Source organism: Xiphophorus couchianus, chromosome 4, assembly GCF_001444195.1.
Source record: "Xiphophorus couchianus chromosome 4, X_couchianus-1.0, whole genome shotgun sequence".
In the NCBI taxonomy this organism is placed as follows: domain Eukaryota; kingdom Metazoa; phylum Chordata; class Actinopteri; order Cyprinodontiformes; family Poeciliidae; genus Xiphophorus; species Xiphophorus couchianus.
Window position 1 is genome coordinate 27,469,538 of NC_040231.1, and position 17,521 is coordinate 27,487,058.

General features: G+C 40.2%; 1 protein-coding gene across 5 annotated transcripts in view; it reads right to left on the reverse strand.

Annotated features, from left to right (window-relative positions):
- unc13c (unc-13 homolog C (C. elegans)) overlaps nucleotides 1-17,521 on the reverse strand; it is a 164,028-nt gene that overhangs the window by 50,519 nt on the left and 95,988 nt on the right. For all 5 annotated transcript variants that reach the window (XM_028014537.1, XM_028014536.1, XM_028014535.1 and 2 more), the window contains one exon: nucleotides 13,688-13,773. In XM_028014537.1, the coding sequence (XP_027870338.1) occupies nucleotides 13,688-13,773 (86 nt within the window). The remainder of the gene's footprint in view (nucleotides 1-13,687; nucleotides 13,774-17,521) is intronic.

Consider the following 17,521-nt stretch of genomic DNA (forward strand, 5'->3'; position numbering starts at 1 on the left):
TTTTCCCCCAAAACACCATTTAGTTTATTTCTTCTACTAATATAAATGGAAAATTTCGCCTGTCCAATAAGAAAATTTAACAAATTCCACTTACTAGATTCCTTTTTTGTATAGCCTGCACCGAATATAAACGCTACTTCAGACCAATAGACACCACATTTTTTAAAAACATCTTCTAACAAGAAAACCAATGGTGAAAGTCTTTTACACTCAAGAAACATGTGAAAAATAGTTTCTACTTCTTCACAAAAGGGACATAATTCATTTAAATCTTTTCTAAATTTAACTATAAAACTGTTAACACTTACAGCACCGTGCAAAATCCTCCACTGAAGGTCGCTTACCCTCTTACTCAAAGGGGGCTTATAAAAAACTCTCCATATTGGTTTCTGATTATCCCCGACTTTAAACCTGTCTCTCCAAACAGTATCAGTTCTTCCACTTAATTGTTTCTTATTCAATCCTTGAACAACCAGTTTATACAAACATTTTCCAATCAACATACAAAAAACAAAATCTTTTTGAGCGATCAAGAGATGGCCCGTCAATTCTGAGAAATCAATGTTCAGTCCCATTTCTGGAAACGGATCCGTAGAATCAGGGAGTTCTTCTCCATTACAAAAGTCAACCAGCATCTGCTTTTCATCCAAAGTCAATTTTCCAAGCCAGAGATCTAAAATAGTCCTCATGACTCGAATCGATTTCAATCCAAGCAAAGAAGCCGTCGCTTCTGTGTTTTGAAATCCTGGTCCAGCCGTCTCCACAATGTGTTTTAATTTCAGAATTTTTTCCTTCAGCAGTCTTCTGGACAATCCGACACTATCTTCTAACGCCAAACGTGCTTCGAAAATTAAAGGTTCCTCTAGAAGCCAAAACAAAGATACAGTTGGTTCCAGTCTTTTCCACTCAAAAATCGTCCACGCTCTAAACAAACTTTTATAAAACATTGGCATTTCATACAACAATAACATTTTACAATTTAACAAAAACAAAGAAACATCTAAACCAAGACCTCCTACTCTTTTCAAAATAATACTTGTTATTGGCTTCCACAAAATATCCTCCTCCCTCCCCATGAGATATTTCTGAATAAACTGTAACCTGAACGCAGCAGTTCTGCTCTCTAGATGGACCAATCCTTGTCCACCCTCCTCTTTAGGTAAGAACAGCACAGCCTGGGAAACCCAATGTTTGTTATCCCAAAAAAACTTAATCATACAAGATTGAATTTTAGTTAGTAATCCAACAGGTGGCTCCAAACATGCTAACTTGTGCCACAATAAAGAAGCAATTAAATTATTTATAATGAGCACTCTCCCTCTATAAGACATCTGCGGTAGCAACCATCTCCATTTCGCTAACCTACCCTCCACTTTCTCCATCACTCCCTCCCAGTTCTTTTTTTCTGTGTCCTCATCTCCCAAATATACCCCAAGATATTTCAAACCCCCTCTTTTCCATTTTAAACCTCCTGGAAGTTGAGGAAGCCCACTAAACCAGCTTCCTATTGCCAGAGCTTCACTTTTAGCCCAGTTGACACGAGCAGCTGACAATTTACAAAATAACTCGACAATTCTACCTAAATTATTCACTTCTTCTTGATTTTTAACAATAATAATGACATCATCAGCATACGCTGATAAAGTGAAAGACACATTACAACTTGGAAAAACCAGTCCCTCAATATTTGCCCTGATTTTCTTTAACAGTGGTTCAATAGACAGAGCATATAACATTCCAGACAAAGAACAACCTTGTTGAACACCTCTTGTGACTTTAAAAGGTTTACATAAACAACCATTAATTTTCAGTACACTCTCAATGTTCTCATATAGAACCATAATCTTGGCAATAAAACTAGAGTCGAGACCAAACCTTTCCAACACCCTCCACAGGTACCGGTGCTCGACTCTGTCAAAAGCCTTTTCCTGGTCCAAAGAAACTAAACCAGCGTTACATCCCAATGATCTGGAGACGTCCAAAACATCTCTAATAAGAGAAATATTATCAATCATCGACCTGCCAGGGACACAGTAGGTTTGCGTTTGATGAACAACCTCCTCCATCACCTTTTTCAGTCTGTTTGCCAGCACCTTTGACAACAGTTTATAGTCTGTACACAACAGTGAAACAGGTCGCCAGTTCTTAATCTCCTGGAGATCACCTTTCTTTGGTAGCAATGTGAGAACTGCTCTCCTGCAGCTCTGTGGTAGAAATCCTTCAGCAAAACTTTCCTCAAAAACCTCCAAGAGGTCAACGCAGAGGTCAGACCAGAACGCTCTGTAAAATTCACTGGGAAGTCCATCGATGCCAGGTGCTTTCCCACCTTCCATACTTTGCAAAGCAGCATGAATCTCCTCCAAAGTCATGGGCTCTCCCAACTCCTTGGCAAAATCCACAGAGACTCTTGGGAGATCACTGCAGAAGTCGTTGAAACTGTCTTCATCCTCGCTGTATTCCGAGCTATATAGATCTGCATAGAAATCCGCTGCTCTCCGCCTGATGTCACTGTCTGCAGTCAAAAGAACATCCGTAGTTGATTTCAAACCATGCATAAACTTGCTCTGTCCTTGCTTCTTTTCCAAAGAGAAGAAAAACTTTGTCGGCGCGTCCATTAAAGCAACTTTCTGAAATCGGCATCGAACCAGCGCTCCCTGTGTTCTTGAGCCCAGCAAATCAGCTAAAGCAGCTTTTTTCGACTTGAGGTTCTCAAACTGACCTCGATCTCCTGTGGATTGTGCAGAAGTCTGCAACTCCACTATTTCAATCTCCAGATCTCTAATAGACTTGGTTAAACTAGATGAAACATTGACAGTGTACTGTTGACAAAGTTCTTTAATTTCAATTTTCCCCCGATCCCACCACTGCCCTAAAGATGCAAAATCCTCTTTTCTAGTTTTATGCATCCTCCAGAATGCAATAAACGTTTCTTTAAAATTAGTATCCAATAACAAAGCAGTGTTAAAATGCCAATAAGCAGATTTATGTTTGATATTTGCAATAAACGCACTACAAGAAACCAAAGCATGATCTGAAAAACTTACAGGATGGATACTACAGTTTTGAAAAATTCCAAAATTATGTCTAAAACTATATATTCTATCCAACCTAGCCGCAGAAAAAGAATTATCTGTGTTTCTAGTCCATGTATATTGTATTTTATGAGTGTGTATTTCTCTCCATATATCAACCAATGAAAATAAATCAATCAAATGTTTTAAGAACGTTGTCGAAGCTGGATGTGGTTCAAAATGATTCCTATCTAACTGATCATTTTCTGTACAGTTAAAATCTCCACCCAAAAAAAGAAAATCATCCGTGTCACACTTACACAAAACATCTTCAAGTTCATGCAACAAACCAATCCTCCCTACTCTTGTATTGGGAGCATAAATATTTACAAACACGATATTAAAACACTCATATTTTGCTTTCACCACCATTAATCTACCCTTGATTACTTCCTCAAACTGATAAGATACAGGTAGAAAATTTTTCGAAAACAGAATTGCAACTCCCCCACTGGCCTGGTTTAAATGACTCAAAATAATTTCTCCTCCCCATTCCCTCCTCCAATCTATTTCATTTAAACAATCACTGTGTGTTTCTTGTACCATTAACACATTTATATGTTTTAAATTCATTAATTCAAACACACTGATTCTCTTCTTCGCATCTCTGGCTCCATTCAGATTTAAAGTAGAAACTCTGAAGTGGCTCATTATCAGAGATGGGAGAAAAAACACTAAAAGAAAAAACAGACATTTAAACTTCAAACTCATCGTTGTTGTTGAATTCTTGCTTAAGTTTTCCGATCAATTTTTTTAACCGGTAAACTTCTTTATCATTGTATCCCCCTTTTCTTTTATTGTTCAACTGAGATCTCACATGCATGAAAAAAAGTTTCTTGTCAGGAAAAAAATCTTCTACTTTTACATTTTTCATATTCTTAGTAACTTTTAAAAAATGTTTTATATTTATCACACCATAACCTTTCCTTTGTTGACTTTGAACAATGGATTTGCAAGATGAGGCCAAACTATCTTCAGTACAAACTTCATCTTCACCTTCCTCTTCTTCATCTATATTACTTTCTGACTCTAGAACTTTTCCAGAACATTCTAATTCCGTATCTCTTTCATCATTTTCCGTTTGAGAACCAATAATACTGTCAGACAATTTCCTTTTTTGAGAGAATTCCAAGACATCTTCCTCTGGTGTCTGACTGCAGCCCTCATCCTCCATTTCCTCAGTATCTGTTTCCCCCTGAAGAGATTTTAGTAAACTCTGACTCTGTCCTTCCTCACTGTTACCTTCCTGCCTTTCCTGTGAATCGTCCACCGTTTGACTTTTCAGGATTTGTTCTCCGTCCTCTAACGCACATATCTCTTGTACTTCTCTTTCCCTGTGATCATTTTCTTCAGGCGTTTGCCCTTCCGTTTCTACTGTCACTGCGTTCCTTGAGTCTGAAACCTCAGCTTGATCTGTCAATTTTTCGCTTTCTTTATTTTGAGTTTGCGCTGAATTATCAGGAGGGAGATTTTTTCCAGGACACACCCGAACCAAGTGACCAACTTCCCCGCAACCAAAACACACCAATGTGCCCGAGTTTACATAAATGGCATAATCAAACTCGTCCACTCGCAGATTAAGAACTAAGTTAAGTTCTTCATTCTTTTTATTCAGGATCATGAGGACCTGTCTTCTGTGCGAAACAACGTGCTTCAGCTGCGGTGATTTACAACCCGAAGGCATTTTCCTAATCGGGGAAACAATTTTCCCATGTCGCGACAACTCTCTCACCAACAATTCGTCACTGATAAACGGCGGTATGTTCGCAATCGTGACTTTTTTCGCTGGAGTACTCAATGGGGAAACAGACAAAAACACATCGTTCACAACAATGCCTTTTTCGATCACTTTGTTTGCCTTCTCCACGCTGTCAACAAAAATGACCACCGCGCTGTTCATCCGAGCAGCAGATTTAATGCTGCTACAACCTACAATTTCTCCCACCGCCAAACTACATTCCTCCACCGTCATAGTAGAACTATTGGGTATTATCTTCAAACCATGTTGCCTCGTTAGTTTTGTCAAGTCCATTTCCGGCATTTTGCGCCAAAAGGCCAAAATGCCGGTATGACACACAGAAAAATAACCAAAAACACGTAATCTAACTCCACAACCACAATATTTAAAGAACAATATCCAAAACCCCCCCAATAAAGACAGGGAAAACAAAGTTAGAAAATTCTCAATCTCTCAGCCCACTCACCACACGCTCCTCCACCAACTCCCAGCATGCAGTGCGAAAGAAAGAAAGAAAGAAAGAAAGAAAAACAAATACAATTTGAAAACTCTTGAATTAATATGAGTGACAACAACATTTCATTTCCCATTTGGGCTCACTAAAGTGTTTTTGAATTGAATTTAATGGGTCAAACAAGAAATAAAATACTAAAGACTCAGTGATTAGCGCTAGTTTAAAACTCTCGCCCCAAATTTGGGGCCAATTGCACTGATTCCAAGAGGGTCTTCACAATAAAGGGGTTAAAGAAAGAAGATCTACAAACTAAGACATCCATGTGAAATCAAGATATTGTCAAGAACTCTGTGCTGTCAATGTTACCATTAGCCAAAAAAATCCCACTGACTGGCCAGAAGAGAAATGGTTTGATATTTTTGAGGACAAATGAAATCAGGATTGTTGCGTCTGTGTCTGGCAGCCGCAATCGGTTTGTGTATGAAGCTAAGGGAATGTTTCCCAGACTACGCCGTCCAGTCGGTATATCTTTAAGTCATACTCCATTATCTTAAGAGGTCAAAATCCCCTGAAACTGAGCAGAACAACATTTGATCTGCCAATCATTGGTCAGAAGGTCAAGGGAAAGTTCTTCCGATTTTGGTCGTCAGATCAATAGGCGGAAAGACAATACACTGCTTATCACCTCCTCTAAACAGGAGGTGGTCCAGAGATTACAAACACAACAGAGCTATCCGAGTGGTTTTGTTTCAGGAGTCCTTTTATGTAGAGTAATTCTCTTTCCCCTAATTCCCCTAATTCTGTGGGAAACCTGCGCTCCTGCAGCATCTGATTAGAGATTCCCGTGGAGACGCCCCACTCTCTGTCTGTTGCCTCCTTCTTTCCACAAACACCAACCCTGCTTCAAAGTTATATTAAGTTCTAACTTCTCCAAAAAGAAGCAAAAACAAAGACAATGTGTCGCACCTAAACTAAAACATTCAGCGTCTTGCAGAGGAAGAAGCCAAAGCTCAGAATTGAGAGTCTGCCGCAAGACTTGAATATTGATATTCCAGATTTCTGCAGCTCATCTTCAAGCTAGCACCTGAAAGCATGGACACATTTCTCCCATCTGAGTGAATCTCTGTTTTAAACAGCATGGCCCGGTCTGGTCTAGGCCTAATGGATCTCCCCCAACGTTCTCAAAAATGTAAGAGCGGTCCGGTGAAGCGGCCCGTCTCGTTTAGATATTCCGAGCTCCAGACTGAAAAGTAAGGGTGACCGGACCTTTGCAAAACTTTGCAAAACTAGCAGTACTTGCTGCTGCTCAGACCACAGAGACGCTTAAATCACGACTCAAGACTCGTTTTCATACCCTGGCATTTTATGCCAATGGAATATGAAAGCAGTGTGTATCTCGCCGTTTTCTGTTTTCTATATACATTTATTTATATTTTTTCTTTGTCTTATCTATTTTGTTTTAGATTAACCGTAAAGCACTTTGTTTAGCTCTAGGCATTTTTCAAAGTATGCTACAAAAATTCAACTTTTGACATTGCGACGTTTCACAAAAAATGCATCCAGTCTGATTTATGAGTCATTTCACAAAATAGTAACAATAATAATAATAAAAATTTTCCTATATATGTTTTTATTTGTAGCAATTGTCGAGATCAGTGTTTCTTTTTTTCTTTCCATATTATGAACCTGCATCACATTCTGCAACATTACGTACATTATTTCCTCTGAACATTGAACTTGCACTGAATTAGACAAGACATTTTATGTTCCTTTGTTTTTTTTCTGTTTGTTTTTTTCTGAAGACCTTCACAGCAGAGGCGATGATACGATTCGGAGCGTGCGCGTCTGCAGCCCCATCACGTTGGGGTTTACGAGACGTCGGACTGTCCTTCAGACACGCGCAACCCCGTAACCAACAAATCAAAACCCGAACGTACAACAAGCCAAGCACAAGGAACCAGAAATGAGCAGTAATTCAAAGTGCTCCTCGGAGGAACATGACAAGTCATGTCTTCCTCCTGGCACGTGTCACTGTGGGCGCGCGCCGGGGCAATGACAAGTGGAGGCAAGAGGAGGCCAAGCAGGGAGAGAGGAGTCGGGCTCAAGGAGCGAGAGGGAGGGTATATGTGACTGAGTGCATCTATGATTCTTATCTCCTTTTGTAACGCGGACACCCTCAGGGGGGCAAATCGCACACTTGCACACGCAAACACACACAACGTAAACCTGCCGTGACAGCAGTCAGAGACACCCTATGTGGTCACATGTCACATGTTCTCCTGCCCTGACTCAGATATGCACTAGGAGAAAAGAAAAGAAAAAAAAGAGATAGAACTACCCTCTCTGTGTTATTCGTCACTGATTTACTAAATTACAAGTTTAGTAAATGGGCAATGTAACTACATTACATTGTAATTTCTACAATGATCCCCGGCTGCAAGGAGAAGTGACACTTACCGCATGCATCATACCGCAATTTGAAATTGTTCTACTGCGTTGCTTCAACGAGTAATACGGAGGTGGTGGTGGTGTTTTTAAACCAGAATCAGAAGTCCAATTAGGCTCCGTTTGCCGAAAATGCTCTGACAGCTGGGCCGCTGAAGCTCAAAAGCAGATGCAATAACACAACTACATGAGATCAACAGCAACATGCACCGAGGGCTCAGTAGGTGGTTTGGAGCTCGTGTGGTAGAGGTCGAAAAATCTGCAGGGAGAATGAAATAAACCGCAGAAATAACAGCATGAGTGACACAAACACTGTGAAGTATTGCATCACTGTAATCAGAAAAGAAATTATCTAATAATTTTAGAAACCAAGACGAATAGCAATGTGGCACAGTAACAAGAAATGATCAAATATAAATCCATGGATCACAGAAAATATTAATGTACACATGTTATACATACACCTGCTTCCTAATAAATGATCATTTAATTGAAGGGCTAAATTACATAGATAGCTAGCTAGCTGGATAGCATTTCCTGCTGTAGATTTCATTCAATATCACAAAAAATATATACTGAACAAAAATATAAACATCCCATGTCAAATATTTTTGCCATTGTTGCCCACTGCACTGGCCTCCATTATTCCACCAAATATTGATCTTTGAACTCTTCCTGAGTTAAAACATTAGTGTTGTTGTGTCTAAAATAATATGAACTTGTCTTCTTTACATTATTTGAGATCTGAAAACACTGCATCTTTTTTGCTATTTTGTCCATTTCTCATTTCTCTGCAAATAAAAACAAACTATTTGCTGTGAATTTCAGAGACATGTTGTCAGTAGTTCATAGAATTAAAGAATAATGTTCATTTTACGCAAACATATGCCTATAAAAAGTAAAATCAGAGAAACTGATCACTTTAAGTGTTTTTTTTATGTTTTCCAGAGCTGTATATTACATAAAACCTAATGGATCACAGTTGTTTTCTACTGAAATCAATGTAATCAGAAAAGCTGCTGAAACGTCTGTCCATGGGTTCTACAGTATATCACTCAAGCATTACAGCAGGCCTTGGTATTATCAGCTGTGTAGGCAGGTGCCAAGTCCTATTGCAAAAAGGAAATCAGCATCTTTTTAAAGCTTGGCAGCAGAGGGAGCGAGAAGTGCTCTAAAATATTCCCACAGACCGATTTTGGAGTTCATAAAACACATAAATTACATGCAAAAGAAGGTAATCTGCATTCTGAATCCTACCCTCTCGTTCTAACCTAAAGCAAATTACATTTCAAACCTTATAAGAAAACACGGCAGGTGTAGGAGTTTATGAGCATCTCATTTGCTGTCTTGACATGTAAACGTTGTAACGCTGTAGTTCAAGGCAAAGCACTTAGCAGAGCACCGACCACAAGCAGGTTGCTTGGTTCTGCTAATCATTTCCTGGTGGCTTAAATAGCAATTTCAAGAACATCAACTCTCACCGCAGATCTGCTCCTGCCACTTCCAACCCCCCTCCCCCCTTTCAAGGCATCAAATATCAAGCTCTCTGTCCGGCTTCGGTCGGCAAAGATGCGTGTCGGAGGGCGAACTTGCGACGAAGAAAATATGAGTTGAATCAGCAGAACATCTTCCAGACCCAGAATCAAACGCAACCAAATCCACAAATCACCGACTATGTTCTGCTTTTCTGAAAAGCAACACGGTTTCTGTGCTTTTCAGCTCCCACTCCTGCCCGATAAAGATGTCAGCACAACATTAAGAGTCCGCCGGAACATTAAGGTTCTCTGCAGAATCATAAAGAAGTCTTCGGGGTGCGGGGCGCATTAACAGCTCGCTGTCTTAACAATGAGAGTTCCCCTGCTGTTTTATGCATGCACACAACATCTGCTGTGACTTTGTGGGGGTTTACTGCTGTGGCGGTATCATGGCTTGGAACACACTGTTCCTAGTTGCGGAGTGCAGGAGTCTGTTAGCAGCAGCTTATCTGTGGCGATTAGCTTCGCTAGCCTCCTACCAAGGCTACAACCTCATCAAGCTCACACTAGGCTGGCAGCAATCAAAGCAAATTGATTAAACACACTCGGCGGGCACGGCTGCTATGGACATTATGGTTAAATTAATTTTGAGCGAATCATAACACTAGAATGGCTGGAGTTAGGCCATTTGGACATATACCTATTCAGGCTAGAGATAGTCCAACTGGCCTGAAGGATCTTATCTAGCAGGTGCTTTTGTTCAGTAAATAGGGCCATTACCTAGGGCCATTACCTTAGAAGTACCCTGGTAATGGCCTCAACGCATCTCACAGTTGCACAATTGTTCCTTAGACTTAGACTTAGACTTCGACTTAGACTGACTTTGTTGTCATTTTCAATGCACAGGGTGTATACAGAACGAAATTTCGTTGCATACGGCTCAGGATAATGTTTGAGGTTCCAATGTTGTGAGTAAAATAAAATACAGTATAAAATATGAATATAAATCTAAATATAAAATATAAAGTGCAGGACTGACAGTAAAATAGAAGTTATTTAGCTCTGTACATGTGCAAGGTATAAAGTGGAGACCAGTTTTTGAGTGCAGTCCAGTTAAGAGCTCAGCAGTCTGATGGCAAGTAGGAAAAAGCTGTTTCGGAACCAGGTGGGCCTGCACCGGATGATGCAGAACCTCTTTCCAGAGGGCAGCAGGGAGAACAGTCCATGGTGGGGGTGTGAGGGGTCACTGATGATGTTTCGGCCTCAGGACACGCATCCTGCATCGATGGTTGACCTGACACTTCGCCCTTTTGCCTGAGCTGGGTGTGGAAGGTTGTTGCCGAAGCAGTTTCTCCTTGTGTGCCTTCTTCTCACTCACATGAGAGTTACCGAACTCTTTTGCAAGCTCAACCAGGAAGTCCACCCGTCTCTCCTGCACCCCAATGCATGCCTGATAAAGCACATGTGCATTCAGTGCTGCCATGTCAATCATGTTTGCCAGGTTTGCTGACCAGCTGTCACATAGTGATGGAACCTTGGTCACCCCCCACAAGATTATGACTGAAATAAATGCCATTAGTTCTTGTGAACTAAATAGGTGAAGCAGTCACCTATTTATCCTCCACAGCACAAAAGGCTGCATGCAAATTTGCATGTGCTAAGTCTCCCAGATTTCTTTTGCTTACACTTTTTGCATGATTTGTTTGAGGTGGATCAACACAATTAATACCCTCTTAGCTTTATTTCAAAGAGAAACATTACTCATTTCTTTTAGAAAAACCTTTGCATATTTTTTGAAACAGATTGTATGTTTTGCAAACTCTATGTACATTTGGCAAAATGACCTGGATAATGCAGCACAACATCATGGATCAGCTGCAAAAGGTCACATCTCTCCAAAAACACTTCATGTATGCTTCAAAACTAAACTGAAGAGCATTACCTACAGGAGATCTGATCTCCTGCAGGTATCATAGATACCCACCCCCAACATGGACTATTCACACTCCCACCTTCTGGCCTGACGGTCAACGGCCACATTTACAATTGAAGAAGAATGCTAATTTGAGCCATCAGAGTCGTCAGGGTGGACTCAGGGCCTTTTGGCCCTGTTCAGCCATTCTGGGGAGAAATCGAAAACCCAGACATTCTAGTGATAAATCTATTCTTATAAATACTGTTCAACAACGGAGCCAACTGCAAAGAGACGTCAGTATGTGCAAGGCACCCCATGGAGTGGAGCACACATCTCCAAATTGTGCATAGGCTGGTTGACTAAAAAAAGAAAGAACAAGTTGTAAATATTCCAAGATGATGCTGAGGCGTCCTTGTTACATTAAATTTAGGACCGTAGGCTTCAGAACAGAAGAACAGACTCGTAAAAACAAAACTCGATGCTTCTGAATTGGGTCTCCAACTAGAATCAGAATTTCCTTTATTGCCATTGCGTATGAAAGAAAGCACAAAAAAATGTCAACTCTCCAAGGCAAGTCAAATAAATGAATAATCTAGTTCATTCTTTCACGCTGATAATAAGCTGTTAACACTGACAGCGGCTCCACCCACGCAGCGGGACAAAAAACTGATGATGCAGGTGCAGAAACCATGTTAGAACTGTGACCAGGACGCAGAGAAACAAAGAATCACGTGAGTGCGCTTCGGTTGATGGTCAGGGTGAAACATCATCACAGTAACACAAGGCTTTCTAAATTGTCTGCAACACAATCGTGTGTGGCTTGTTAAACCAAGGAGCAGTCTTAACCTGCCATGAAGGGTTCATTTTATTGTGTGTGTTGCACGCGAATGCCAACCAGAACAAAATAACTGACACAGTGACCCAGTTGTTAGTCTTTTGAGATGTAAATAAGGATTTAAATTCACTTTGGCCTCATTAAGATATTCAAAATGGAGTTTCTACGTGAATTCTTTATCTTTCTTGAAGCCACAAAATTCATGTCGACAGCCACGATTCATGGTAATTCATCATCTGTTGAAGCTTATACTTATAAAGTGACTATTTCAGTTTCACAAATATTACCCTAGTAGTTCATACTGAAGAATCCGTCCTCTATCTGCACTCGATAAACATCTTTTTACATTCATTCGCAGCCCAAGTCCTAATAAATCTGCTCAGCCTTCCACATCCACGCTGCATGTTAAATACTACAAAGTTACATTCAGAAGTGAGCAACTTAAAAGACCGAACTCAGGAGGCAAACGACTTCTGGGAGTTTGGGTTTGGGAAAAAAAATTAAAAATAGGAGTTAGGGATTAAAGTCAACACTCGAAGACAAAAAGAGAAACACCCTCTCTCTCCCATAGCAGCAAAGCAATTTGAGATTTAGCGTTTGATTCCCTGCTTTCTTTGGGATGCAGACATTAAAACAAAATCAATACTTAACTTTCAAAGCTTATGAGAGAGAGGCATATAAAAAAGTGGATTTTATGTAAGGTGAATTTGGGGTTAGGGGGTTAGGGTTAGGGTAGGGGTTAGGGTATTAAATCACTACGGCCGAAACACAAGCAGTTTGTTTGAGATGTTGACTTAAGATACAGTGTGCCTAAGGCTCAGTGATGTGAAAGATCACAAAACTGTGACTTTATCGAGGCAAACTCAAGTTGTTTAAATGCACAAAAATATCAGTTTATGTACATTTCCCAACACTGAAGAAAAGAAAATCTAAAATTCTCTCTATTTACTCTTGAATTAGGCAAATAGAAATAACATTGGTATTCCCGACTGACATAAAACAGAAATTGTTTAGTCCAATTAGAAGAAGAAAAAAGGTTTCAACATTTTATAGTGTATTAAATATCTTATTTCAACTGCCCAATACACAGGACAATGCAAGGGGAACTGCTTACAATGGCTGCTGCGTTTCTGTCACACGTTTTCGGATTTTAAACCTCGTGAGTCATGACTACCGGCCACCCTGTCGTCACGGGTTAAAGTGAACAACACAAATCTCACACATGCCCCTTTCTCAAGCACAAAACCGGTCCTTCTTTGTAGATTCTTTTTTTTTTTTTTCCTTTTTCCCCATCTAAAATTACTTGCGAGCGCTGCTGGATTTACACAGGCACAAAAATAAGCAAGAAGGGAAACAAAAAGAAAAAAGAAAGAAAAAATAGCAGAGCGTCTGATCAGTTTTTTGCTGTGCCTTTGATCAACTGTTGATCTTGATTTAAAGAAGTTTCCTTTTTCTCTGCAGGGATCGATAGGTAGGGGGAAGTGTAATCTAGATAGGCAGTAAAGATGACCACATGCGGGACAAAGCCAAGAAAAAGAAACACTTCTCAGCACCAGCCAATTAAGGGAACACAGCAGAGTGGCACATTCAAACCGTAGCAGGGTTGAGTGAAATGAGATGGCAGTAAAGCTGCTAATTAGCTGACACAATACACTCCAGACCAACATTCATTCGGTTGAGCTCTTTTATCTGATTCTTTCGCTCCATCAGACACACACACACACACACGATAACGGATTGACAGATTTACTGACCTTCCATCGCGTACTTCATATCCTGTGCAAACAGGTTCCACATGATCTCGGCGCTGATTTTTCCCGCGCTCAATTCCTGCGGAAACCTGTCGGGATGGAGAGAAATTCCAGTCACCCTCATGCTTCCACGCGACAATAACCGGACGACTCTGACGTCCTCCCCTTCCTCTGACTTTTTCAGCAGCTTTCTTAGCAGATGTGGAAGTGGGTTTGGTCGCTCTGTCTCTCAGTGTACTTCCCCTCCACCCCCCGTTTTGCCACTCCCAAAACTTTTGGTTGAGCTGAGGGGTAAATGGGAAAGAAACGGTTATGCATAAGAGCAAGTGTGGGAGGAAACATCAACACTTTAAGGGAGAGACAGAGGTTGGTGGCAGCCTAATTGGCAAGTAATCTGCTTTGAATGTGTATGGATTTCCAGTCAAAGCTTGAATGCGAGATGTCGTCGGTTTAATTATCCGTGGCTTGGCGAAATGATGGGAGGACATTTATGGATGACCGAGCCACCCCCGAAGATGGTGATTTTATCTGGAAATATTTCACTTTTTTTTAATGGAGGCTGTGTTGTGTCGTACAGCAAACGAAATGCCTCTCCTGCCAAAAAAGGACAAAATCTTCTTGCAAGATAAATCATCTAATAGAAGTCATATGGAGAAAAAAAATATATAGTAAAACATTTATGGTAAAATACTGTAGAAATACAGTATTTACAGAATTGCAGTAAAATTCTAGCAACTACAGCTGCTGGTATTTTACCGTAAATTTGATTTATTTATTTTTTACAGTCTACATAAAGTGCCATTAAGCAATGTTCACATCCTTAAAATGTTTCACATTCCGTCACTCTAAAAACACAACCTTCAAATCGACGCGTTATCATTTGTTTGAACAGCGGTCTGAAAACTGTGCTGTACATTTGCATTCAAATGTGCAACCGGGTTATGGGACGTTTTAATATTTGAAGCCCTCAGGAGGAATTATTCAACGCATCTCTTAAAAAAAAGTGCGAGGAAAGATGGCAGAACCTCAAACTAACCAGGACGCGGCCTTTCACCTAAACCGACCTGCCAGTCGGCCAAGCGGAGTGCTAATCAGAGGAGTTGCCCGTGGCAACTCGTTTCGGCCGAGGGAGAGTGTGTAGACAGGAGGACTAGAACCGGCGCACCTTTTATGGAAGCGCTCAAATCCGTTGTTGGAAGGAGTGACCCAATAAAAATTCAGACTCAACCAAAATTCTAAATATGTGGAACGATTTGAAGAGATCTCTTCAAAGCCCCTCTCCACCCAACCTGACAAAGTTTGAGATATCTTAGAAAGAAAGACTGGGTAAGCCTTTATTGTCTCACCCCGAAATATCCACAGGACATTTAATTGTGGTTGAATTATTGACTCGGGTTTATTGATTCAGGGACACTAAACACACAAACATGTCACAATGACAAATATTATTGGTAAAAAACAAATAAAATCTGAGTTAACTTTCTTCTACTTGCCAATCATGCGTTGCATTTTTATAGGCTACCGTTTAAAATCCAAATAAACTCCATAAAGTTTGAGCTTCTAATGAAACAAAATATAAACTATTTTGATTTATTTTTGCTGTTGTACTTCCTCTACCATTTCGAAAACCTTTCTGCTTTCAGACGTTATTCCTCAGTCTCGTCATGCACCCGCTTGGGCGTATTATGGCTGAATCATGCAATGAAAACCCTTTATAATGGAAATGAATATGAATCTGCAGTCAGTGCACATGTTTGGGATTGCTTCACAATTTACGTTTTGCTGGAGAGAAGCATTATCTGCAAGAAGAATTATTTTTTTTCTCAGAACATCCCGGCATGCTGCTGCTGCTTCTTCTTCTTCTCCTTTTAACTTTGAAAAACAACTACAGCATTCTGTTTTATATTTCCTATCATGAGATCAATTCTGCGGATCAGTTTACTGCCTCAAATTTCCAGCGGCTTTGTTCCCACATAAATATTTTCAGCAGAGAGCAACAGACTGACAGCTATTTCCCTCTGGCTGCAGAGCCTATTATTTAAAGGCAACAAGTCCACTCGCAAGTTTGTGGAGGAAAAAAACAAAAAACAAAAAAAAAAGGAAAACATCACACTCGCTGTCACTCTTCAGCTTGACCCAAAAAAAAAAAAAAAAGGTGGAGACACTGAGCATGAATACTGCAAAGCTGTCATTAGCTGGTATAGGAGAGGAAAGCTCAAGGCATAAACAAAGGCCTAATAAGCATCGTAAATCAGCGAGAAGAAGGAGAAGAAGAAAAAAAGAGCGAATGTGTACGAGGGACACAAACATGCTACATTTTAATGCGTTTTTTTTTCTCAAGCCATGTACATTGTTTATCATATTACACCAAATCATATGAATAGGGCAAGCCTTTTCCCCTGCAACAGGAAACATTTTTTTGTTTTCCCCCCTCCTGTTCTAATGAATAACAGAGGCTTGCTGTGGTCTTAATAAGATTATTTTTAGAGTTGCCCTAAGAAATCAGCTGGTGACCTGAATATGATGATTTATAGCTTGATGGCCCCTGACCAGCGCTCAGCTGGCCTGTACTGGAAAATGAAACATGTTTTGCAATTAGTGAGCGATGGCACAACGCATGCCTGCTACCAGGTCAGACTCACAATTAATATTGCAGCATGACGTTTCGTTCTATGTATGATAAAGGACCAGAGGTTAAATAATTAGTAGCAAAATTTACTTGTCTGCATAAAGTGTAAGAATATACACCGTGTTCCAAATTATTATGCAAATTGGATTTTAGTGTCATAAAGATTAAATTTTTTGCTGTGCTATTAAATTTCTAGATGGTATTGTGTGTCAGGGCTCTTTGAATCACTATAATTAATTTCACAGAGCTGGTTGATTAGTTTGTCTGGTGAACTCAATTAAAGGAAATCTACTTAAGAAGGATGTTCCACATTATTAAGCAGGCCACAGGTTTCAAGCAATATGGGAAAGAGAAAGGATCTCTGCTGATTAAAATCATCAGATAGTGTAGTGCCGTATGACAAGGTATGAAAACATTAGATATTTAATGAGAACTGAATCGTTATCATCGTACTGTGAAGAGATTTGTGGCTGATTCAGAACAAAGATGGGTTTGTACAGATAAAGGCAGAATGAGGAAGGTTTCTGTTAGACAAATTCATCGGATTAAGAGAGCAGCTGTTAAAATGTCCTTACAAAGCAGCAAACAGTTATTTGAAGCTGCTGGTGCCTCTGGAACCTCAAGGTGGAGGATCCTCCAGAGGCTTGTGGTGCATCAACCTGCTATTCAGCCACCACTAACCAGAGCTCACAAGCAGAAACGGTCGCAGTGGGACCAGCCGGACATGAAGATTAATTTTCAAACAGACTTGTTCACTGATGACTGCTGTGCAACCCTGGATGGTCCAGATGGACGCAGTAGTGGATTGGTGGTGGATGACCACCACGTCCCAACACGGCTGTGACGTCAGCAAGGAGGTGGTGGAGTCATGCTTTGGGCCAAAATCATGGGGAGAGAATCATTGGTCGAACCCTTCAGAGTCCATGAAGGTGTAGCTTGAATTATTATTATTATTTGCTGCATAATAATTTGGAACAGTGCATTTTGAGTTTTTTATTTTTGAAAAAAATACTGTTCTCATGGGGAGCTTTGTTCAGTAAAATTTGATTTATACTGTAATAGTTCATGACTTGAACATTATACTGAGCATCATTTGCATTTAAGAAAATCTGAGAAAATATCACTTGCATAATAATTTGGAACACAGTGTAGATGGGACATTGGGGTACAGGATATGTAAGAGCTGCAACAGTTTATGTTGGGAATTT